At 46.8% G+C, this 25204-nt stretch overlaps 1 protein-coding gene across 2 annotated transcripts; it reads right to left on the reverse strand.

The window, feature by feature from the left end:
• Positions 1–2253: 2253 nt before the first annotated feature.
• On the reverse strand, positions 2254–12131 carry UPK1A (uroplakin 1A). Of its 2 annotated transcripts, none has more exons than XM_045441211.1 (8): positions 12111–12131; positions 11759–11846; positions 10074–10274; positions 5963–6037; positions 5720–5827; positions 4298–4477; positions 2893–2983; positions 2254–2817 (listed from the first exon to the last, which is right to left on the reverse strand). In XM_045441211.1, the coding sequence occupies exons 2-8, from the start codon at positions 11837–11839 to the stop codon at positions 2621–2623; spliced, it is 933 nt and encodes a 310-aa protein (XP_045297167.1). In that variant the 5' UTR covers positions 11840–11846; positions 12111–12131; the 3' UTR covers positions 2254–2620. The 2 variants fall into 2 exon arrangements, with proteins under 2 accessions (XP_045297167.1, XP_045297169.1); XM_045441213.1 differs by having other exon boundaries at positions 2656–2817; positions 2900–2983.
• Positions 12132–25204: the final 13073 nt, after the last annotated feature.

Here is a 25204-nt window from a genome sequence, read left to right on the forward strand (position 1 = left end):
GACAGAGGGAGACACGGAATCCAAAGCAGGCTCCAGGCTCCAAACTATGGGGGGTTTTAAAGCTCTGGGTTTCAAAGCAAAGCTATATGTTGTTCAGTATTTTAGAAACCACTTTTCTTGTTTTTGAAAAATAATTTCTAATATATATATATAGTATGTATTATATATATTATATATGTACACATTATTATATATGTATATATATTCTGTGTATATATACTGTGTGATCTATATATTATATATATAATATATATAATTTTTATAAAAATGAGATCATGCCTCCTGTTCTGCTCCTTGCCTATTTACATAACAAGATGATCTATGACACATCTAAACCCTGGAATGCATTGCAACAATAAAAAGAAAAAAAAAAGAGGTGAATTCATAAATACTGAATGGAAAGTGACCGTAATACATAGTTAAGTGAAGAAGGCAAGTTACAAAGCAATATTTTATAGCATGATTCCATTAAATGTGTGTGCACTTATATAAATATCTATAGATGTGTCTATATAAACTGTTGAAAAGCTAAAAAAGACATTCATCATGTGTCAATAGCAATTATCCAGGGGGGATGGACCAGATTTGGGGGAGGGGTGATGATTTCCTGGGGCGTGAAATATGGGACGCTTCCATTTTTAAATTTTTATAATCTTTAAGTAGAAGGGTTATAAATTCTTTTAAACATCATTCTAAAAACATTGACCCATTTCTTTAAAAAGACCCAGTCCTGAATATGTTATCCACAGGAATAAAAGTACTGTATGTGCAAGTTTTTCTACTCTGCGTTTCTTGGAGATTTTTCCACGTTAAAACATTATTTTTTACTACTGTGTGGTATTCTAGAGTATAGACATAGCATAGCTAACTTAACCAGTCCCCGACAGAGGCTCATTTAGGTCACTGTAATGAACATCCTTATGTATACTTGCCAATTATTTATGTCATGATGACATTTTTCTATATTGGCTCATGTAGTTCTCCTTTTTTAAATGTTTTTATTTATTTTTGAGAGACACAGAGCACGAACGGGGGAGGGGCAGAGAGCGAAGGAGACACAGAATCCGAAGCAGGCTCCAGGCTCTGAGCTACCAGCACAGATCCTGACTCAGGTGGGGCTCAAACTCACAAACCGTGAGATCGTGGCCTGAGCCGAAGTCGGGCGCTTAACAGACTGGGCCACCCAGGCGCCTCCCTCTACATTCTTCTCAAACAGCCACAGAGAATCCGGCCTAAGGATGTAACATGAGTTGTACAACCCACCCCTTGCCGATGGTTGTTTCCCGTTTTTCACCCTAACAAAAAAGGCTCTTTGACCGTTACAAATTAAAAAAAAAAAAAAAAAAATGTTTATTTTTGAGAGAGAGAGAGGGAAAGAGAGACAGACAGAGCGTGAGTGGGGGAGGGGAAGAGAGAGAGGGACATGGAATCTGAAGCAGGCCTTGGGCTCTGAGCTGTCAGCACAGATCCTGACACAGGGCTCCAACTCACGAACTGTGAGATCGTGACCTGAGCTGAAGTCGGGCGCTCACCCGACTGAGCCACCCAGGTGCCCCAGATCATTGCAGATTTTTAAAAGTATATTTTAAAAAGTTTGATATCTGAATTCAGCATTTGCAGACCATCTGTGGAGTAAATGAGGAGTGTGGGAAACTTCATTTGATGGAGAAGGAGGCCAGGCCCTCTTGGCAGGGCCTAATTACTATAAAATGGACAGAGGATGGCCTGCTTCAGAGAGGACAAAAGAGCGAGGATGAGATTCCTAGAGTTTTGCTGTCATCCACCCATTAGAGAACTTGCTGGAAGCTACAGCCCGTAGGAGGAGGTTATCTGTCACCCATACCAGCCCAACAGCCCGAGCTCTAATTTTCCTTTGATAAACCACCCCCACTTCCCAACACCACCCTTAGTATTAATTCAGATACCCTCCCTTCCCCAACCAAAGGATGGGCTAGACTCTAAAGTAAGACAGTGAGATTGAATCCCTGACCTTGGGTAGAGCTGTTGGGAGAGAGGCCTCTCTTGCTGCTGTGTTGCTTAGCTATGAGAAAGTCTGTCTGCCAATGAAGCAGGTTTCCTTGAAACTTAGATTGAACCCCTGGATCCAGACATGCCTGAAGCCAGCAATACTGACTCAGTTGCATGAGTCGAGAAATTCTATGTTATGTTTCAGTCAGTGCCAGTTGGGTTTCTGCCACTTCCATTGGAAGAGTTATTGTTCATTTGTCTTTGCCCCAGAAGAAAGCAAATTAATTCATTCAACCAGTATTTATTGAATATCCACTCTCAGCCCTCTGCTGGGTGATGCTGGGGACAATACAGTGACCATGACAGAGCTTGTTCCTCCCTTCCTGGTGACCCTAGTCCACCAGAGAATAAACAACCCCAAACTATTTAGCAATGAGGGCCAACATCTACCATGAAGGAGGAGCTTGGGGAGCTATAAGAGAGGCATTGGTGATGGGGTGGGTGGGATCCCGGAAGGGTCCCCGGAGGACAGGACTTTGAAATTGACACTGAAAGATGGGCCAGGAATCAGCAAAGTGAAATGACGTCAAGGGCTAAGGGCCCACGCACACATGTCCCAGGGTTTCGGGGCACCTCCAAGTCCCAGCAGGGCTCAGAAACCTGGGAAAAGGTCTTTGGTGAGGAAGGAGGGAAGCTTGAGGGAGGTGGGAAGGGGAGAGCTGAGGCAGCCATCCAGTCCGCGGCCGGAGGAGACAGGAACAGGAGGAGGAAGAGGCCGAGGCGTGTATGTGGCCTTCCTGTCCCTCACAACGTGGTGTAGAAATACATGGCCATCAGCATCACAGGCAGCTGGAGGAGGAGGCAGTGGAGTGAGGGGCGCTCCAGCCCCACACGCACATCCCACCTAGCCCAGAGGCTCCCCACCTCTCACCGTCCACATCAGGATGGCAAACCCAAACCACGAGATGCCCCATGTGTAGCTGTCGATGGCATGGCTGATGTGCTCGAAGCAACCCTGGGAGGGGGAGAGACAGGGGGTGGGGTTTGAGAAAACGTCACCGTGAGCCCTTGGGAAGGTGATTTCCTTCCTCGAGCCCTGGTTTGCTCACCTGTGCAATGGGGGGTGTGGCAGTGTCTACCTCCCAGAGCAGTTCTGGGGAACCAGGGATGCGATGTGGAGCCCACGCCCCGCACAAGTGGGTACTGCCCTGTTGGTGGCTATGAGAGTCTGAGGGCAGTCTTGTCTAGAGCTGGCTTTCCATGCTGCCCGTAAGTTCCCAGGGTTTGAAATGTGCCTTTAGGATGAGTGTAGTTTTGCTACGTCCTTTAGGAATGAGGCCAGGTGGGGCCCGAGTCTCACAAGCGAGTCATTTCCACGTAGACCCCTGCCTCGACTTGGAAGCAGCAGAGAACGAGATTCAGGGTGTTTGTCCTGGAGTCAGGTGGGACTGAATTGGGGACCAGCTCTGCCACCTGTTAGCTGTTGGAGCCTAGGAATGATTCTGACCCTCTAAGCCTCAGCTTCCCCGTCTGTGCAAGTGGCAACCCTGACGCACCGGCCTCCGAGAGCACTTGTGGGGATTCCATGGGACGACGCGCGCGCGCACACACACACACACACACACACACACACACGCACTCCGCACAGAGTCGGGCTTGAGAAACGGCTGGGTGACTCTGACAGCGGTGATGGTTTGCACAGGCTCCTCTCTCCGTGACACCTGATCTAAGACGTGGCTGAAGGCCTCCCCCCCCCCCCCCCCCCCCCCCCCCGGGAGCCCAAAGCAGCCAGAGCAACCACTGGGACTGGTTCTCCTCCCAGCTAATCTCCTCTGGTTTCAATCTCTGCCTCTGCACTCACCTTGCACTAGTTAAAGCGCCTAGTGGGGGCCTGCCCTCCTGAAATCCAGCCCCAGCTCCATCCCTCACTAGCGAGTGAGCTCTATTTCCTCATCCTTAAAATGGGATCATTCTAATCTTTGCCTCCCAGGGCTGCGGTGAGAGATCAGACAAAAACTTGAAACACCTAGAAGAATGCCCGGCACCACGCAAAGGCTGGATAAGCGATGGCTGGTGTTGCTGTTGTGCTGTTATTGTTGTTGTTCTTATTCCCAACTGAGAAAAGCCGCAGGTGCCAGGTCCTGGGCCTCCCCCTGACTAGCAGAGGGAGGGAGGGACCGACGGGGAGAGGGTTGGGTGAGCCAGAGAGAGGGGGGGAGAAAGAAAAAGCCAGAGAGGGGAGGAGAGGACGGAGCGGCAGGGAGGGAGAGATAGAAGAAACCGAAGCGGCCAGACCTGCAGACCGGTGGGGGAGGGGGGGGTGGCACACCTTGGTGAACAGGTAGTCTGTGTGGCCCAGGCGGCAGCCTTCTTCATTGAGGGGAATGAAGTTGCCTGTCCGCCGACAGCACAATGGGGGCCAGGGGAGCACCACCTCCGGGGTGGCTGCCCGGAAGGCCGAGGTGAAGTTCACCCAATCCATAGGACCGGATGTGCCACAGCACTCTTGCTGGAGAGAAAGGCCGGAGTCAGGCAGGCTTCGGCGGCTCGGACAGGACAGCCACTCGCCCGAGGTTGTAGAGTGAGGAAGCTGGGCCTGACTTCCCCAAGTCCTCGGCTTCACAGGGGCGGGGGGGGGGGGGGCAGCAAGTGTCCGTGTGTGTGAACAGGGGGAGCAGAAGATATTTGTCCCGTCACCAAGAGGCTGGTGGAGGATTTGGATCAAACCCACCGTTTCGTTACTTATTTTAAAATTCTTCTGAATTAGCTGTCAACAAAACCCCAAGTAAATGACACCCAAAGGCAGAATTTTGGCTTCTTCTGGCCCCTGTGGGTGTTTAATTTGTGGCCCTGAATGATAAAAACATAGGTTCCTTCAAATACGAGTCCCCATCTTGGCTAGCTGTATGACTTGAACCAAATTGGGACCTCAATTTCCCTGGGGTCCTCAATATTCTTCTCTTGTGCCACATCACATTGGGTTTAATTAAGAATGTGGCTTCGGGGGCGCCTGGGTGGCTCAGTCAGTGAAACAGCGACTTTCGGCTCAGGTCATCATCTCGCGGTTCACGAGTGTGAGCCCCACGTTGGGCTCTGTGCCGACAGCTCAGAGCCTGGAGTCTGCTTCGGATTCTGTGTCTCTCTCTTTCTCTCTGCCCCTCCCTCGCTCATGCTGTCTCTGTCTCTCTCTCAAAAATAAACATTAGGAAAAAAAAAAAAAAAAAAAAAGAACGTGGCTTCTGGAAGCTGATGGTCTGGGTTTCAATCCTTCTGGTTCTGTGACCTACCAGCTGTGTGACCTGGTGTAAGCCACGCAACCTCTTGCCTTGGTTTCCTCATTGTTAGAAAGCTGATCTCCTTTATGGGGTAGTTGTGAGGAAAAACTAAGCTTTAAAGGTGCTTTGAACAGTACTAAAGAAGTTGGTACTCATTACATTTCGTTATTATGATTACCATCATTATTAAGAAGGTATGTGTAATGATTAAGAGCAGGGACTCTGGTTATAGGCTGTCAGATCTTGATCCCAGCTTACCAACCACGTGACATTGGACAAGTGACATTCCCTTTTTGGGCCTGTCTCCTCATCTGGAAAATGGCCATGACCAGCCCTCCCCACCCCCCCATAAGAACCGCAGGAGTGGGTATCATCTACCAGTGGGCATAATGGGAGCCCTAGCTACCTCAGAGTCCCAGGTCCTCCAGCCCTCCCCATCCCTTCGCCCGCCTCAACCCCCCCCCCCCCATGTCCACCTCAATCATGATGCGGTCCCAGAGACGAGTCAGTTCCCGGCCCTGGTCCGTGTCTGCACTGTAGAAGGTCAGCATCTGCTTGGTAATCAGGGATGGGTTGGACACCATCTGCGGAGGTCCAGGAAGAACAGGATCCAGTGGGGCTGGGTGGAGCGGGAGGTCAACCTCCACCCCACCCCCGGGCCCAGACCCTTGCCACCCTCCCCCAAGTCATGCCCCTCCCCTGGCCTCTGCCCAGCTCACATAGTCTCGGTGAGTGTAGGATGTGATGCAGGAGGCGCACTCAAAGATGTAGACGATGAGCATGAGCACCAGGTACTGGGGAAAGAGGGAGGGAGAGACAGAGGGACAGCCCGTCAGGGCAAAGCCTGTATCAAGTCACACCCCCTCAAGGGACGGACTGATGGATAGAAATGCAACTTTATTTTATTTTATTTTATTTTAATGCTTTTATTTATTTTTGAGAGAGAGAGAGAGACAGAGCATGAGCAGGGCAGGGGCAGAGAGAGAATTCTAAGCAATTCACAGAATTCTAAGCAGGCTCCAGGCTCTGAGCTGTCGGCCCAAAGTCCGACTTGGGGCTTGAACCCACAAACCATGAGGTCATGACCTGAGCCGAAGTCAGATGCCCAATCGACTGAGCCACCCAGGCGCCCCTAGAAATGCAACTTTAAAAAGAAGTGTAGGACAATGTGAACGGTAGCATCTACGTGGTGGGTGTACGTACAGGTGTTCCCGTTCAAGTCTTTCACCTTTTCTGTGTTTGGATTTCTGTATTTTTTTTTATAATAAAATGTTAGGAACAAATGAAAGCAACAGAATTATGTAAAGTATTTCCTGAAGCTAACTATTGGCTTGGGTGCAGTAAAATAAATGTCTACCATAGGAGGAAAAAAAAAAAAAAAAGACATTCTTGAGACAACCAGGAACATTTGGTTGTCTGTTTATCCAGTCTGCGTTCAAACAGATATCGGAAGAGAGATATGAAGGAATTTGGGTGGGTTTTGTAGGTGCAGCAGTGGCATGATGGTTGTGCATAAGAGGAAAAAAAGCTCTTCCCTCACCCCACGCCCTCTGCCTCAGAGTAACAGGGGGTGGGAAGTGGTCGCGCTAACCCCTCTGCCATGAGCTGAGACGCTGCGCTATAACATGCCTGCCTGCTCGAAACAGTGTCCTCATCACAGAGAAATGTGCACTCAAATATTTATGGGTAAATGACTTGGTGTCTGGAATGCACTTCAAGATACCCCAGAAAGAAGAATGTGGGCAGGCAGGGGTGGAGCAGAGGGGACAAAGCTGGCCAAGTCTATGGTCGATGTCGTTGAAACCAGGTGATGGGGGTGCAGGGCTCATGCCACTCACTCTGCTCTATGTTTGAAATTTCCCATAAAATTCTACGCCTTACGTGGAAAGATGCTCAACGTCACTCATCATCAGGGAAATACAAATCAAAAGCACACCAAGATATCACCTCACACCCATCAGAGTGGCTAAAATTAACGACTCAGGAAACAACAGATGCTGGCGAGGAAGTGGTGAAACGGGAATCCTCTCGCACTGTTGGTGGGACCGCAAACTGGTGCCGCCGCTCTGGAAAACTGTGTGGAGGTTCCTTGAAAAACTAAAAATAGAACTACCCTATGACCCAGCAATAGCACTACTAGGAATTTACCCAAAGGATACAGGAGTACTGATGCATAGGCACTTGTACCCCGATGTTTATAGCAGCGCTTTCAACAATAGCCAAGTCATGGAAAGAGCCTAAATGTCCATCAACTGACGAATCGATCAAGAAGATGTGGTTTATACATACAATGGAATACTACTTGGCAATAAGAAAGAATGAGATCCTGCCATTTGCAGCAACCTGGATGGAACTGGAGGGTGTTCTGCTAAGTGACATAAGTCAGGCAGAGAAAGATATCGTATGTTTTCACTCATATGTGGAATTTCAGAAACTTAACAGAAGACCAGAGGGAAGGGAAGGGGGAAAATAGTTTCAAACAGAGAGGGAGGCAAACCATAAGAGACTCTTAAATACAGAGAACAAACTGAGGGTTGAAGGGGCAGGGGCGCGGCAGGGAGGGGAAAATGGGTGATGGGCATTGAGGAGGGCACTTGTGGGGATGAACACTGGGTGTTGTATGTAAGCGATGAATCACAGGAATCTACCCCCAAAACCAAGAGCACACTGTATGCACTATGTTAGCCAACTTGACAATAAACTACACTAAAAAAATAAAAAATAAATAATGAAAGATTGAGAAACAAAGCAACATGTCAATGGCTGGTGAATTTAGAAAGATTTGTGGGAGTTTACTGTTGCCACGATTCTGTAAGTTGGATAATTTTTCAAAATAAAATGTTTAAAAACGTTCTCCAGTCGGTAACCAATGTTCAATTTGCAATATTTGCAATAAAATATCATGTGAAAAAATGCCCAGTTAAAAAAATAAAAATAAAATAAAATAAAATTTTGTGTCTTAGTTAATGACAAACTAATAAGGGAGACAGCCACCTTTTTTTTTTTTTTTTTTCACCAGTTGGGTGAGCTTTTAGGGTTTAGGTTAAATGGTTATGCCAGAGAATTCCGTGCAGGAAAGAAAGAAAAAGAGAAGGAAAGCCTTTCCAAGGCTCCATCTTACAATAAGGCCCAGGTCCTTACCAAGGCTGGCAAGACTCACCCGACAGGCCCACCTTCCCCTTCTCGCCCTCATGCCCGGTGCCCACCGCCCACTGTACCCACTCCATCCAACCTCATTTCCTCTCCCTCCCCGCCACCCCGACTTGGCTCTGACTTCAGAGCCTTTGCTCTTGCTGTTCCCTTCCCCACGCATGCTCTTCCTGTAGACACAAGGCTCAGTCACTCCCTCACCTCCCCAAAGCCTTCGCTTTCTCTGGCTGCAGGCCTCCCCTGCCCCAGCTCCGGCTCTCCCTTCCCTCTTCGCTGTGCACCGCTGCTCCCCTTGGAGCATCCTCCCCTGGGACAAGGGGTTCACCAGAGCCCCAGTGCCCAGCGCGGGGGTTTGGCACGTGGTTCTTGCTCGATAAACGTTTGTCGATTGAATAAGTAGCTGCTCCCGGGAATCGAAAAGGCCCTAGAGGGGCGCCTGGGTGGCGCAGTCGGTTAAGCGTCCGACTTCAGCCAGGTCACGATCTCGCGGTCCGTGAGTTCGAGCCCCGCGTCGGGCTCTGGGCTGATGGCTCAGAGCCTGGAGCCTGCTTCCGATTCTGTGTCTCCCTCTCTCTCTGACCCTCCCCCGTTCATGCTCTCTCTCTGTCTCAAAAAAAAAAAAAAAAAAAGAAAAGGCCCTAGATTGTAGAGGAGGCACCATGTTGGCTCTGCAGCAGTGGGGCCGGGATTAGAGGCCCTGCCTTCCCGAACGCCTGGGCTGTTGGCCTCTTTGGACCCCAGTTTCCTCAACTGGTAAAGGGGCAGAGAAGCACAACTTCGGAGGCTTCTGGGGAGATCGGCGGAGCTCATTTTCTAAACTGCTCGGCCTAGGGGCGCCTGGGTGGCGCAGTCGGTTAAGCGTCCGACTTCAGCCAGGTCACGATCTCGCAGTCTGTGAGTTCGAGCCCCGCGTCGGGCTCTGGGCTGATGGCTCAGAGCCTGGAGCCTGTTTCCGATTCTGTGTCTCCCTCTCTCTCTGCCCCTCCCCCGTTCATGCTCTGTCTCTCTCTGTCCCAAAAATAAATAAACGTTGGAAAAAAAAAAAAAATTTTAAAAACTGCTCGGCCTAGTGCCGGGCACATGAGGGGTGCTTGGGAAGTGTGGGTTCTTGTTGTGGTGGTCGTTCCCGGCAGAAACTCAGAGCACAGGCTCGAGCTGAACTACTCGGGTTCAAATCCCGGCTCTGTCACCCACTCGCTGTGCAACCCTGGATAAGTGACGTCACTTCTCCGAGCCTCAGTTTCTACTCTGTCAAACGGGTTCCGATGACGATGGTATCTCATGGTAGGTTGTGAGGAATAAATGAGCCAATCTACGTAAAACATTTAGAATGTAGCGAGCACTCCTTGACTGGTAGCTGTGCTGCCATTCCTGTTGCTGTTCACGAGCACAGACTCTGGGGACCAACTAGCTGAGGTTCGAATCTCAGCCCTGCCACTCAAGAATCATCCTCCTGGGCAGAGCTCCCTTGCCTTCCTCTCTGTGCCCCAATTTTCTTTGGAAGTTGAGGATCGCAGCTGAGCCTGCTACTGGGTTAGGGGAAGATTAAATAGGACGACAGGCCCAAGAGTGGCACCATGCTGAACACACACTCGTGGCCGCGGCGGTGGTTGTTACTATGGTTCCGTGTGGATGATCTCCGTGCCCACCCGTCCCCATGCCCTGCCCCCGGGGCCTCACCGTGAGGATCATGGACCGGCGGCGGCAGAGCGCCGCGCCCACACCAAAGCTGGCCACCACGAAGAAGGAGAAGCCGCAGAAGATGGCGATCCAGGCGCCAGCGAAGACGTCATCCTTGCCTGAGACGCCCATCAGCGGGTACACGCGGTACTGGTCAGCTGTCACCCATACCGTCTCAGCAAACAGGGCCAGGCCTGACAGCTGGACAGGGCAACAGGTTAGAAAGGCTGGCTCAGGCGTGGCAGCCGGGGCTGTGGGACTCTCTGTGAACAAGTTCCCCTTCCGAGCCTCCACCGGCCTCGGTAAAGCGGGCTGTAATAAGAAGGGCAAGGACCTCGCCTTCCATGAGTGGGGATGGGGCTGGGCAGAGGCCAGAAGGGAAGGGCTGCCCGGCCGGATCCCTGCCCCCCGCCCACATCCCAGCCGCCAGTTGCTTCAAGGATACGAGGAGATGCCACATACACAGCCCAGAGCGCACGACTGGAACAGAGGAGATGCTTGATCACATGCCCTCTCTCAATAGTGTTGTTATTCCCGAGCTGAGGAATCTGGCCGGGGCCGGAACAACTACAAACGCATCAACCCTTTGATCCACAATTCCGCCTGCAGTAATCAATCCTGCTCGTGCAGGAAAATCATAAACCCACACAGTCATTCCCTGTGTCACCATGTAAAAGGAACCGGCGCGCCACACGAGGGAGTGCTCTGCAGTCATGACAAAGGGCGAGGAGGCTGAGGACTCATGTGGAAGGGCCTACAGACTAGGTCAGCAGGAGAAACTGGGAGGCACAGAACAGGATGTGGAATGAGCTGTATCTTGGACAAAAAGGGAAGAAAATAGGTATACACGTTCCTATTGCTTAAAGAAATTGTTGGAGAAACTAAAAATCTAGGTACTTATAGGGATGAGAGATGGGAAGCAAGGAGAGAGGAAGCCTTCTCAGTGGCTACCTTTGACAACACTCACACTGACACTCATGGGGTATTTAGTGTGTGCGCGCCAGGCACGGTCCCACTAACTGCTTTCTGTGTGATAATCATCGTCACCAGCTGCAGAGTCATGGCCGATACAAACAGTAACCGTGTGTCGTCCCACGCTCCGCACGACTCTGATAACTCATCTTAAACTCTCGGCATTCCTATTTTATCTCCATCTACAGATGAGAAAACTGAGGCCCAGAAGGATTACGTTGCTGGCCCCAGGCCCCACGGTAGAAAGCAGGAGAGCTGGGGTTTGAGCCCAGGCTGCCTGGCTCCAGAGCCATGTACAGGCATCACAGTTTAAAACATTAAATAGTAATTAATAAGAGATTGCTATGGTTAGTATTCATTACGATGGGCCTCCTGTGCCCCAAGCAGGCACTTTATGTCTATAGTCATGTTAACGAGGACAACATTTGTCAAGCACTTTTTCGGAGCTGAGGGTCAGTATGGATGAACCCACACAACAGTCCCCACAATGGGGACATAATCTATCGATGAGGAAGCAGCACGGAGAAGGAGAGTGGCTTGCTGGAGTTTGCAAAGCTGGGGAGCCGCAGAGCGGGGATTGGAATCCAGGCTGCTCTGGTTTGACAGCCTGCAGCCATCACCAACCCGGGAGTCCTGGGCCCTGAGCCCCCACCCCCAGGTATCCCCTCCTCCCTGCCCGCCCACTGGGCTCCCAGCACTGGGGGAGGTCTCACCAGAATAATGATGTTGCCCACCACCAGCAGTCCCACCACAACCGGAGACCCCTTCTCCGCCTCTGCTGCTGCAGAAGCCATAGTCCTGCTGGAGACACATGAGTGGGAATGAGGCCAGGAGGGGAGGGAAGCCCCACCAGCCTCACCCCACACCCCAGCTGCCGGGGGTGCTCCTGGCTCTCTGCTGGGCCCAGACTGGGGCTGAATGAATCGTCCCACAACCCCGATGGCGGGCCACTTTACAGACAAGGAAACCAAGGCTCATTGGCCAGAGCTCAGTGCTGGCCTCCCTGCACCTCATAGCTTCCTACTTTCCCGTGCTCATCCAGACCCTCCAGAGCCCCCTCCTCACCTTCTCTTTCCGAAGCCTCTGTGGTCAGCCCCTCCCACAGTGGCTGCCTATATATATGCCCAGGCCCCTCCTTGGGCCAGTCTCCCAGGAAGGAGGAAGGGAGTCTGGAGGAGGAGGGGACAAGAGGTCAAGCAAGCCGACCAGCATGGGAAAATAGATTTATGAGCACCCCACCCCCCAACCCAGGTGATTTATAGACCTGAAATTCAAGATTGTGCTAATGTCTGGCTACATGAGCAGCGTGATGTGCCCATGGCCTCTGGTTCCCGGGCTGTCTTGGTGGGGGAGGGGGCCGGGCCACCTGATGTCTCTCCTTAGGACATGGGCCTTCTTGGGGGCAGGGGGGAGATCCAGGTTGGATCCATGTGTGAATCCTGAATTCCAGAACTGCCTCTTGTGCTGGTGGCTCCACCTCTCCGAGGCTGGGAGCCCAGGGGGAGGCCCAGACAGGGACCCGGCAGGCTAGGACAGAGCTGGACCAAGGCAAGGAGGTGGGGAGGAGATGAGGGAGCAGGTGAGAGGGCAGCTCAGAAGGCTGATTATATGGGCTGCAGGCTAAGGGAAGAGGACGGCTCGAGACAGGTGTGTGAGGGGAGTTCCAGATGAGTGCGCAAGAGGGGGAAGAGAGTGTGCCAGAAAAAGAGGGAGGGCACACTGAATGGGCTTGGTGGGAGAAAAGCAACCCCTCCCCCCACCCCCCACGGACAAAGCAGGGTCACAGCGAGGAGCCATAAGTGGAAATGTCTTCAGGCTACAGAATCAAAAGAGACCTGCACTGAAATCCCAGCTCTGCTCCTCTGGGCTGCGCACCTTGGTGTGTGCGTTTGCCCATCTGCAGAATGGGTATCATTCTTCTACTTACAGCAGTGGGAACTGAGTGCAGGGATGTCTGCAAAGGATGGCCTCTGGGCGCGTGTACAGCAAGAGGCCAGGCTGCACCAGCAATGCTCCCAAGAGGCCCACTTTTCCTCCGATGGCGCCCCCTAGTGGCAAGAGGTTGGTTCCTTAGATGAAAATGGCTTGGGGCACCCAGTCACTCCCCAGAACTTCTCAAGAACCAAGGCATTCACCATGTTTTTTCTCTGAGCTGTAGCTCCCTCAAGTGTATGTGAAACCGGCAAACAAATGGGACTTAAACTTCACTGTTAAGGCAATGGCTTGGTAATAAGACACATGAGATGTGTTCCAGTTAAAATGAAAACAATTTGGCTTTTAGTCAATCCACTTTACACGTAAAATAGTTTTTCTCGGGGCACCTGGGTGGCTCAGCCAGGTAAGCATCCGACTCTTGATTTAGTCCAGGCCATAATCTCTCAGGACGAGACTCCTGTCAGGCCCCATGCTGAGCATGGAGCAGCTTGGGAGCATCTCTCTGCCCCTCCCCCACTCTCTCTCCCTCTCTGTCTTTCAAAATAAATAAACATTAAGAAATAGTTTTTCTCTGTTGATTTACATTTATATTAAGGACTAATAAGAAAATTTAAATAATAATGTACATGACCTGTCAGGTACATTTTATGAGCTTTAGCTAAAATAACTTGGTAATAATAGGGCCATGTGAATAATATGAAATATTTTTATTTTCAAATGGTTGGTAACTGTTAGTAGTTGGGAGTTACATAAAATGTCTCAGGCTTTTGGCTAAAATCAAGTGTAAAATATCTAGTAAAAACAAAAAGTTATCAATGGGGCATTACTATGTCACCAGTCATAAAAGGGATCCATTCTGTTCTGAAACATGAAGCCAGTGTAGTTTGATGTCAAACTTGAATTTTCATGATTCTTTCTTCTTATTATATAAACCACTCTTCAAACAGTACATTTTGAAGTGCTAATTACTTCCTTTAAAAAATCATAACGCCACATCCTCTAAAGATGACATATGGCTATCCTATGATCCAGCCATTTGTCCCTGGGAATGCCCCCATTCCCGTCTACCAAATGCTCTGAATGTATTCGTATCAGCCTTGAACTGGAAACCACCCAAATGCTCCTCAACAGTAGAACAGATACGCACGTTATGGCACACACATACAAGGGATACTATTCAGCAATAAGAGGCAATGAACTACTGACACTTGCAACTACTGGGATGAATTTCAAAAGCATTACACTAAATGGAAAACACCACACGCAAAAGACTGTAACTGTATGATTTTAGTATGAGGTTCTAAAACAGGCAAAACCAATCTAGGGAGATAAAAGTCAAGGAAGTGGTTACTCTCGGGGCCATTGTGACTTGGAGGGGGGGCAGGGAGGGGATTCTTTTTCTTGATTTGGATACTGGTTACATGGAGTTGTTTAGATTGTGTGAAAGTACATTAAGCTGTATAGTCATGATAAGTGCACTCTTCTATGTATATGTATATATTTTTAATTGCAATGCATTTTAAGAGGGTAAAATCTTGGGGCGCCTGGGTGGCTCAGTAAGTTGAGCATCCAGCTCTCGGTTTCAGCTCAGGTCATGATCTCACGGTTTCATGAGTTCGAGCCCCACATCGGGCTCTGCGCTGATGGTGCAGAGCCTGCTTGGGATTCTCTCTCTCCCTCTCTCTCCCTCCCTCCCCTGCTCACTCTGACTCTCTCAAAATGAATAAATAAAACTTAAAAAAAAATTTTTAAAAAGAGGGTAAAATATTTGCAAAGAGACTTAATGTGTTGAAGGGGTGGTTTCTGCACAAGAGATGAGTTTAGGCTGTTTATGGACATGAAATGAAATGGCATGAACCAACTGACATCTAACAAGAAAATGATCTGGTTCTAATCATGATGGTGCCATCGAGAAAGGCTCAGTAAGTAGTTTGATGCTGTGTCCTAAATGCCTCTCTAACCTTGCTTAGAGCAGGTCTCCACAGGCCTCAGTGTCTGACTAGAAGTGAATAATATATTTTCATTGTATTTATTTTTAAGATGAGATGTTTTTGGGGCACCTGGGTAGCTCAGTCGGTTGAGTGTCAGACTTCGACTCAGGTCATGATCTCATGGTTCATGAGTTCAAGCCCCACGTCAGGCTCTGTGCTGACAGCTCAGAGCCTGGAGCCTACTTCCAATTCTGTCTCCCTCTCTCTCTGCCCCTCCTCCGCTCATGCTCTGTATCTCTCTCTCAAAAGTAAATAAATGTTAAAATTAAAAAAAAAAATGAGATGTTTTGTTTTCCATGGTCAGTGGTGAAAGTCTTCTAAAAAATTTTGATAGGAAATATTCCAGGCAGACAAGAAAATGTAGAGAATACTTGTAACAAACACCTACATCCTCCCTACCAGCTTTGTCAAATGTAGGTATTTTTCTATGTTCACTGAAGATTTTGTTTTTTTTTTTTTCAAGTGGCATACATTGCAGATGGCATTTTAAGCCACCTGATCTCACCCCAGAGACAACTTCATTCCTACATTTGGGGTTCATCATCCTCCACAACCCTTACACTGTCTTCTTTTTCAGCTCTCAGGCGTCATGGGTTGAGTTAATTCCACACCCTCAGCTCATTATTTTCCACAAGATAGCTCTTGTTTTACATTTGATTTATTCCCTTATATCCCCATATCCCAGTCTCTGTCAGTGCCCTCTACTGGCAAACATTCACATATGTTCGAATGTTGAACATATTTTTTAGTTGGCTGTGCTCTTGTCGGATGGATACCATTGCTTTCTGTGCGTGTTTTGTTTTCTTTTTCTTTTTTTTAAAGTTTTTATTTATTTATTTTGAGAGAGAGAGAGAGCGCGCATGCAAGGGGCAGAGAGGGAGAAGCGCCTGTCAGTGCAGAGCCCGACACGGGGCTCGATCCCACGAACCGTGAGATCATGACCTGAGCCGAAATCAAGAGTCGGGACGCCTCACTGACCGAGCCACCCAGGTGCAAGTGCCTTCTAATTTATATGCCCATGACTGTGTGCATTCTTTTCTCGCTTAGCACTGATTTTAGGATCCACCCATGTTACTCTGGACACATTGAGTTCACAGTGTCTCATGGTTGCTTGGGGCACCCCTGGTGTGCCCCCTCCACAGTTTACTGTCTCCTCCCCAGTGAGGACACTCAGGCTCCTCCCAACCCCCCTCTCCCACCACGACCCCTGTGAATAATGCTGCTGTGGGCACCCTCATGCATGGCCCTTGGAGACGTACATGTCTCTTTCCAGGGAGAATGGCTGGGTCATGAATATGTACGTGCCAGATTGCTTTCCACAATGGTTGTCCCGTCCACACTCCAACCGAGAACTCATGAGGGTTCCTGTACCCTTCCGTCACTGCTGACACTTGGCATTATCCAACTTTCTAGTTTTTGCCAGAGTAATTCAGTGTCAAGTGGCACCCGCCATTACTTCAGCTCTCACTTCTCTTTACTACTAATGATTTTGAGCACCTTTTCAAATGTGTATGAGCCTTTTGGGTTCCCACTCCCCTGCACGCTTTCATGTTTTTAAATATATATTTTTTAATTTTTTTAATGTTTATTTATTTTTGAGACAGAGAGACAGAGCATGAACAGGGGAGGGGCAGAGAAAGAGGGAGACACAGAATCGGAAGCAGGCTCCAGGCTCCGAGCCATCAGCCCAGAGCCCGACGCGGGGCTCGAACTCACGGACCGCAAGATCGTGACCTGAGCTGAAGTCGGACGCTTAACCGACTGAGCCACCCAGGCGCCCCTCATGTTTTTAATATATACATAGATTTATCAATATATAGTTCTATATAACGATACACTCTAGACAAACTGTATCTTATATGTCCTTACGCAATTGACTTTTTTCACCTCGACATTATGCTTTCGAAATTTATTTTCATCACATACGTGGCTCTAGCTCATCCATTTTTTGCAGCAATATTTCATAGGTTAAGTTTCCTTTCCAAGTTCATTTTGGCAAAGATGATAGAGAACAATAGCAGCACAGAGCTTTGCAGTCCGTCTACAGAGTCTGAAACCTGAAGTTTGGGCGCTAAGGTCATAAGCAAAGGCTGAAATCTCAGGGGCTCCTTGGGTCAGCTGAGTAATGGAGGGCCTGAAATTTATGGGTAGGGCTGGGCAAGCTCCCAAGAAAGGGGGACTTTGGAGGTGGGTGGGGCCAGCGTGAAGTGTGGATGAGGCGGAAAGAAGAGAGAAGGCACAGGGAGACCAGGACGGGGTGTGAGATTGTGAAACAAGGAGGAAAGCACTGAGGCAGAGTTGTCCAAAGGTCCTTTTATTTTTTTCTCAAAGTCATTGAGCACCAACCACATGATCAGGCCAGAACTAAAGCATTAAGGACACGGTGCACCTAATGAGTTTTCTCAGGCCCAGCCCTATGTGGGGCCATGCTGGGAAACAGGGGTGGTCAGGCCAGCTCAGTTTCTGCCCTCCCAGGCTCACAGGAGAACAGGAAGACAGACATTCACCAGAGAATGACAGCCCAGTATGGTCAGGGAGATGCTGAAGTGACCCAGGCCCCGAGAGAGGAAGCATGGGCCAGAGTGATCAGGGCCAGTAGGGAACACAAAGGTGAATGCGTGAACCCAGAGGAGGCGCCTCACGCAGCCGGGGGTGCAGAGGAGGAGAATGAGGCCAGCAGGTAAAAGGCAGGAAAGAACATTCCTGACAGAGGGAACATGGTATATACGTACAGTGGAATATTAATCAGCCTTAGAAAAGAAGGATATCCTGAGGCGCCTGGGTGACTCAGTTGGTTAAGTGACCAACTCTTGATTTTGGCTCAGGTCATGGTCTCCTGGCCATGAGATTGAGCCCCACGTCGGCTCTGCACAGAGTGTGGAGTCTGCTTGGTAGTCTCTCCCTCTCTCCCTGCCCCTCCCCTGCTCGCTGACATGTGCACTCTCTCTCTCTCTCTCTCAAAATAAATAAATAAACTTTAAAAAAAAAGAAAAGAAGGATATCCTGTAATATGTGACGACATGGAGGAAACTTGAAGGCATCACGCTAAATGAAATAAGCCAGTCTCAGAAAGACAAATACTGCATAATTCTATTTATAGAGGTATCTATAATAGTCAAACTCATTAAAGCAGAGAGTGGACTGGTGGTTGCCAGTGCTGGGGGGAAGGGGAAAGGGGGAGTTGCTAATCAATAGGTGCAAAGTTTCAGTTATGCAAGACGAATAAGTGTGAGAGATCCGCTGTACAACATTGTGCCTCTAGTTAATAATACTGTATTGTAAACTAAAAATCTGTTAAGAGACTCGATCTCGTGTTAGGTGTTCTTACCATAATAACAATAATAATAATAGAAGACATTTAGAAGGAATATTTCCTTGGTATGTCCACAGCCTAGAAAGACCAATGTGTTGAGAGCAGCTAATAGTTAGAGAGCATTTCCAACCCACTGGGCACGGTTCTAAACATCCTACATATAGTATTAGGCACTATTTTATGCATCATACAGGTAGTATCTCATTTAATCTGTACAACAGCTCTATGAAGAAGGGGTCATTAACTTCATTTTATAGATGAGGGAACAGAGACACAGAGAAGTCAAGGAACTTGCTCAGAGCCTAACAGCTGGTAAGCAGTAGAGCCTGAATTCAAACCCAGGCGGTCTGGCTCTAGTGCCTATCCCCTTAACCACTACACTGTACTGCTTCTCTGTGTGTATACTGCCTTTGCCGGAATAGCTTCCTTTTCTTGTTTTTAATCAGGAGAATATATTCGTGTATTGCTTGCACAATTTGAAAACCTTAAGAATATCAGATTGACGAGGAATGATCTCTAAGTACTGTTATCAATGAAGAAAAGCAAGGTTCAGAACACTAGGAATAGCAGGCTACGGTGGTGGACAGGCAGGCAGGAGGGAAAGTCTCTTTGCAAATGCATAAACTATCTCTGGAAGGAGACACAAGAAACCAGTAATGGCAGTCACCTTCTCATGGCTAGAGGAGAAGGTAAGAAACGTATTTTTCCTGGAGAGTTTTTGCACCTTTGAAAAGGTTGAGAGTGATCAAATGATGAAATAGTTTTTCTACTCTCTTTACCCCAAAGAACACTGATTTTGACAACCACCCATGGACAAGAGTGCCTTTGTGGAAACCTGGGAGTCCAGCAGAGAAGTTCCATCACACACCTGGTGGAAAAACCTCAGACTGGATGCACTGAAGAGAAGTTCTACGCAACTGGGGCTCAGGAAGCAGCTGGGAGAATAGCAGCTGGGGGTCTTGGAAAGCATCAAAGGGACTTGGATCCTACTGACTGCACTGCAGACATCAGGGAGGCCGCCCATGCTTTGCCTGTGGGTCCCCTCAACTGATCCATGGGCATCCCCTGTGCTGTGCATGCCTCACCCGCACACCCACGCCCACCCCGTGGCTGGCTCCCTGCGGATGCCCATGAGGACTGAGAGTGAGTCTCTGAAGGTGGCTAGTAAGCATGTGCAGAAAGTCGGCTGACTCAGAGGGGCCGGGAGAAAGCAAGCAAACTTGAGCAATAAGGACAACCCAACGGAAAGCAAACGGGAGGCAGGCAGCACTTGGTCTGGCTTTGCAGGATCAAGAGGAGGCTTATCATCTTAAAAAGCACCCTCTTCCCTTGGGAATGCAAGCTGGTGCAGCCACTCTGGAAAACAGTATGGAGGTTCCTCAAAAAACTAAAAATAGAACTACCTTACGACCCAGCAATTGCACTACTAGGCATTTATCCACGGGATACAGGTGTGCTGTTTCAAAGGGACACGTGCACCCCCATGTTTATAGCAGCACTATCAACAATAGCCAAAGTATAGAAAGAGCCCAAATGTCCATCGATGGATGAATGGATAAAGAAGATGTGGTGTATATATACAACGGAGTATTACTCGGCAATCAAAAAGAAGGCAATCTTGCCTTTTGCAACTACATGGATGGAACTGGAGGGTATTATGCTAAGTGAAATTAGTCAGAGAAAGACAAAAATCATATGACTTCACTCATATGAGGACTTTAAGAGACAAAACAGATGAACATAAGGGAAGGGAAACAAAAATAATATAAAAACAGGGAGGGAGACAAAACAGAAGAGACTCATAAATATGGAGAACAAACTGAGGGTTACGGGAGGGGTTGGGGGAGGGGGGATGGGCTAAATGGGTGAGGGGCACTAAGGAATCTACTCCTGAAATCATTGTTGCACTATATGCTAACTAATTTGGATGTAAATTTCAAAAATAAAATAAAATAAATAAAATAAAATAAAAATTTAAAAAAAAGCACCCCCTTCCCCAAGAGGGAACAAGAAGTATGGAGCAGGTGTATCCATAGAGAAGGTCTGAAAAAGCGTCAGAATCCCTCACAAAGCTTATGGAAGGTATTTCTTACCTGAAGCCATCAGTAAAGACTGGATAAGGTAACTGCTTCTACAAATGCAAACACAGCAACGCAAGACTTCAAGGAACATGAAAAATCAAGGAAACATACCGCCAAAGGAACACAATAATTTTCCAGCAACTGACCCCAAAGAAAGGATATCTGTGATTTGCCTGATAAAGAATTGAAATAGTTGTTTAAGGAAGCTCAGTGAGCTATGAGAAAACACAGAAAGACAATTCAAGAAATTAGGGAAAAATACACACAAACAAAACTAGAAGTTTAACAGAGAGATATAAGTCATTAAAAAGTATCAAAAAAAGTGGTGCCTGGCTGGCTCACTCGGTGAAGTGAATGACTTCAGCTCAGGTCACGATCTCACGGTTCGTGAGTTTGAGCCCCGCATAGGGCTGTCTGCTCTCAGGACAGAGCCCGCTTTGGGTCCTCTGTCCCTCCCCTGCTCATGTTCTCTCTCTCTCTCTCTCTCTGTCTCACAAACACACACACACACACACACACACACACACACACACACACACACATAAATACAACTTTTACAAAAAAGTTACCAAAAAGAAATTCTGGAGTGAAGAATACAATGAATGAAATGAAAAATGCAATACAAAAAATCAGCAACAGACTGGATCAAGTGGAGTAAAGAATGAAAAACAGTTGGGGCATCTGGGTGGCTTGGTTAAGCCTCCACTCTTGATTTCAGGTCAGGTCATGATCTCATAGTTGTGAGATTGAGCCTTGCATCGGGCTCCATGCTGAGTGTGGAGCCTGCTTGGGACTCTCTCTCTCTGTCCTCCCCTGCTCATGCTCTCTCTCTCTCAAAATAAAACAAAAAAACCATTTTTTTTTTTAAAGTGAAAAAAGCCGGGGCGCCTGGGTGGCTCAGTTGGTTAAGCGTCTGACTTTGCCTCAGGTCATGATCTTGCGGGTTTGTGAGTTCGAGCCCCCCACATTGGGCTCTGTGCTGACAGCTCAGAGCCTGGAGCCTGCTTCAGATTCTGTGTCTCCCTCTTTCTCTCTGTTCCTCTCCTGCTCACGCTCTGTCTCTCTCTCAAAAACAAATAAAAACATTAAAAAAAATAAAGAGTGAAAAAAGCCTAAGAGAATGATGGGATCCATTAAGATAAACTCTATGCAATGGTCGAGTCCCTGAGAGAGAAGAGAGGGAGAAAGGGTGATACGCTATATTTACATCAGACAAAATAGCTTTTAAGTAAAAAACTGTAACGAGACAAAGAAGGTCATTATGTAACGATAAAGGGGTCAATTCATCAATAGAATATAAAAATTGTATATATACAGGTAATATTGCAACACCTAAATATATTAAGCAGGTACTAACAGATCCGAAGGGAGAAACAGACAACACAATAATAGTAGGGGACTTCGATACCCCACCTTCAACAATGGATAGATCGTCCAGATGTAACATCAATAAGGAGACACTGGACATGAGCCGTATACTTTAGACGGAATAGAACTAGCCGACATATACAGAACATTCCATTCACTAGCAGCAGAACACACTTCTCCTCAGGTGCACACAGAACATTCACAAGGATAGATGATATGTTGGGCCCCAGAACAACTCTTAGAAAATTTAAGACTGAAATCATAACGAGCATCTTTTCTGATCACAATGTTATAAAAAGGAGAAAATGATTTTTTTAAAAGCCCTGGAAAATTCACAAATATGTGGCTATTAAACAACATGCTCTTGAGCAACCAATGGGTCAAAGGGGAAATCAAAAGAAAATAAAGAAAACAACTTGAGACAAATGAAAATGGAAACACAGCATACCAAAATTTATGGGAGGCAGCAGAAACATTTAAGAGGGAAGTTTATAGAGATAAATGCCTACATTAAGAAAAAAGAAAAATCTCAAACAACCAGAATTTACACATCAAGGAACTAAAAGAAAAAAGAAAAAAAACAAATCCCAAAGTTAGCAGAAGGAAGGAAATAACAAAGATCATGGCAGAAATAAATGAAGATACCAGAAACACAATAGAAAAATCAATGGAACTAGGAATTGGTCTTTTTCTTTCTTTTTTAAAAAACGTTTGTTCATTTTTTATTTATTTATCTATTTAAAAAAATTTTTTTTATTTTTTTTTTAACGTTTATTTATTTTTGAGACAGAGAGAGACAGAGCATGAACGGGGGAGGGTCAGAGAGTGGGAGACACAGAATCTGAAACAGGCTCCAGGCTCTGAGCTGTCAGCACAGAGCCCGACGCGGGGCTCGAACTCACGGACCGTGAGATCATGACCTGAGCCGAAGTCGGCCGCCCAACCGACTGAGCCACCCAGGCGCCCCTCATTTTTTTTTTAGAGAGAGAGTGTAAGCAGGGGAGGGGCATAGGATCCAAAGCAGGCTCTGCACTGACAGCAGAGAGCCCCACACGGGGCTCCAACTCACAAACCATGAGATCATGACCTGAGCTGAAGTCGGACACTCAACAGACGGAGCCACCTGGGTACCCCAAGAACTGGTCTTTTAAAGAGATAAACAAAACTGACAAACCTTTAGCTGGACTAAGAAAACAAGAAGACTCAGATAAGTAAAATAAAAAATGGAAGAGGAGACTATACAACTGATAACACAGGAATACAAAGGACGTAAGAGGCTACTATGAAAAATTGTTTACCAACATATTGAACAACCTAGAAAAAATGTATAAATTCTTAGAAACATAGAGCCTACCAAGACTGAATTATGAAGACATGGAAAATCTGAACAGATTGATTACAAGTAAGGAGATTGAGTCAGTAATAAGAAACTTCCTAACAAAGAAAAGTCTAGGACAAGATGGTTTCATTGGTGAGTTTTACCAGACATTTAAAGAAGAATTAATACGGGGTCCCTGGGTAGCTCTGTTGGTTAAGAGTCTGACTCTTGACAGTTTGTGAGTTTGAGCCATAAGTGGGGCTCTGCACTGACAGTGTGGAGCCTGCTTGGGATTCTGTCTCTCTCCTTCTCTCTCTGCCCCTCTCTTGCTCTCTCTCTCTCTCTCAAAATAAATAAATAAACTTAAAAAGAATTAAAGAAGACTTAATAACAATCCTTCTCAAACTTCTCCAAAAAATTAAAGGGACGGGAACACTGTCAAATCATTTTACAAGGTCAGCATTACCTTGATACCAAAGTCAGATAAGTACACTAGTAGAAAAGAAAGCTATAGACTAATATCCCTGATAAATACAAATGCAAAATTCTCAGCAAAATATTAGCAAATTGAATTCAGCAACACATGAAAAGGATCATATACCACGATCAAGTGAGATTTATCCCTGGGATGCAGGGATGATTCAATATATGTAAATCAATAAAAGGGATACACTATATTAACAAAACAAAAAGATAACAATGATAGGATCATCCCAATATGTGCAAAAAAAGCATTTAACAAAATTCAACATTCTTTAACGATAAAAACTTTCAACTGGGCATAGGAGAAACATACCTCAACATAATATAGGCCATGTATGACAAGCCTACAGCTAACATCAAATTCAACAACAAAAAGCCAAAACCTTTTCCTCTAAGTTCAGGAAGAAGACAAAGGTTCCCAGTCTCTTCACTCCTATCAATCTAATACTGGAAACACAAGGCAAAACAATTAGGCAAAAAAAAAAAAAAAAAGAAAAAAAAAAGAAAAAAGAAAAAAGGCATCCAAATCAGAAAGGAAGAAGTAAAATAGTCTCTCTTTGTAGATGTTATGATCTTATATAAAGAAAATCCTAAAACTCCACCCCAAAACTGTTAGAACTAATCAACAAATTCAGCAAAGTTGAAGGATACAAAGTAAACATACCAAAATGCATTTCGATACACTGTTGGAGGAGGTAAAAAGACAGGACTGCTTGTTGACCCCTGAGCTGGATCGGGGCAGTTGGAGGCTCCTCACCCACTACCGTATCTTTGGAATGTACGTTCTGCCTACCATTCCCACAGTGGGAGGTATTCCAAGGACATAGCCTTGACAGAGTAAGGTGTTGTTGAGACCATCTGGAAGGTATATATTACTGAACCCAGTTAAGGACTCTATGCAAACTTTAAGATTCTGGTAAGTAGGTGCAGAAACATACCCATTTTGTGGCTGTCCAAGACAAGCCTGATAAAGTTCTCTTGCTTATTAAACCTTCCACCTACCAATCTGAGCAGTCTACCTCTTTCTTCAGTCTCTCCTTGCCCTTTGTTTATAGAGGTCAATTTGCAAACCAACATTCACTAACAACAAACTATGTGAAAAAGAAACAAACCATCTTTTTTTTTTCTTTTTTTTTTTTTAATGTTTATTTATTTTTGAGAGAAAGAGAGACAAAGTGCGGGCAGGGGAGGGGCAGAGAGAGAGGGAGACACAGAATCCAAAGCAGGCTCCAGGCTCTGAGCTGTCAGCACAGAACCCGACATGGGGCTCGAACTCATGGACTGCGAGATCATGACCTGAGCTGAATTGGATGCTTAACCGACTAAGCCACCCAGGCACCCCAACAATCTTTATGATAGCATCAAAAGGAACAAAATACTTAGGAATAAATTTAACCAAGGAGGTGAAAGATCTGCACACTAAAAACTGTAAGACATTGATGGAAGAAATTGAAGAAGGCATAAATAAATGGAAAGGTATTCTGTGTTCTAGAAGAATTAACATTGCTAAAATGTCTATACTACCTGAAGCTATCTATAACTTCAGTGTAATCCCTATCAAAATTCCAATGGCATTTTTTTACAAAAATAGAGAAAACAATCCTAAAATTTGTATGGAACCATAAAAGACCAGAATAGCCCAAGTAAGACTGAAAAGAATACAGCTGAAG

This window comes from Leopardus geoffroyi, chromosome E2 (assembly GCF_018350155.1).
Source record: "Leopardus geoffroyi isolate Oge1 chromosome E2, O.geoffroyi_Oge1_pat1.0, whole genome shotgun sequence".
NCBI classification, from domain to species: domain Eukaryota; kingdom Metazoa; phylum Chordata; class Mammalia; order Carnivora; family Felidae; genus Leopardus; species Leopardus geoffroyi.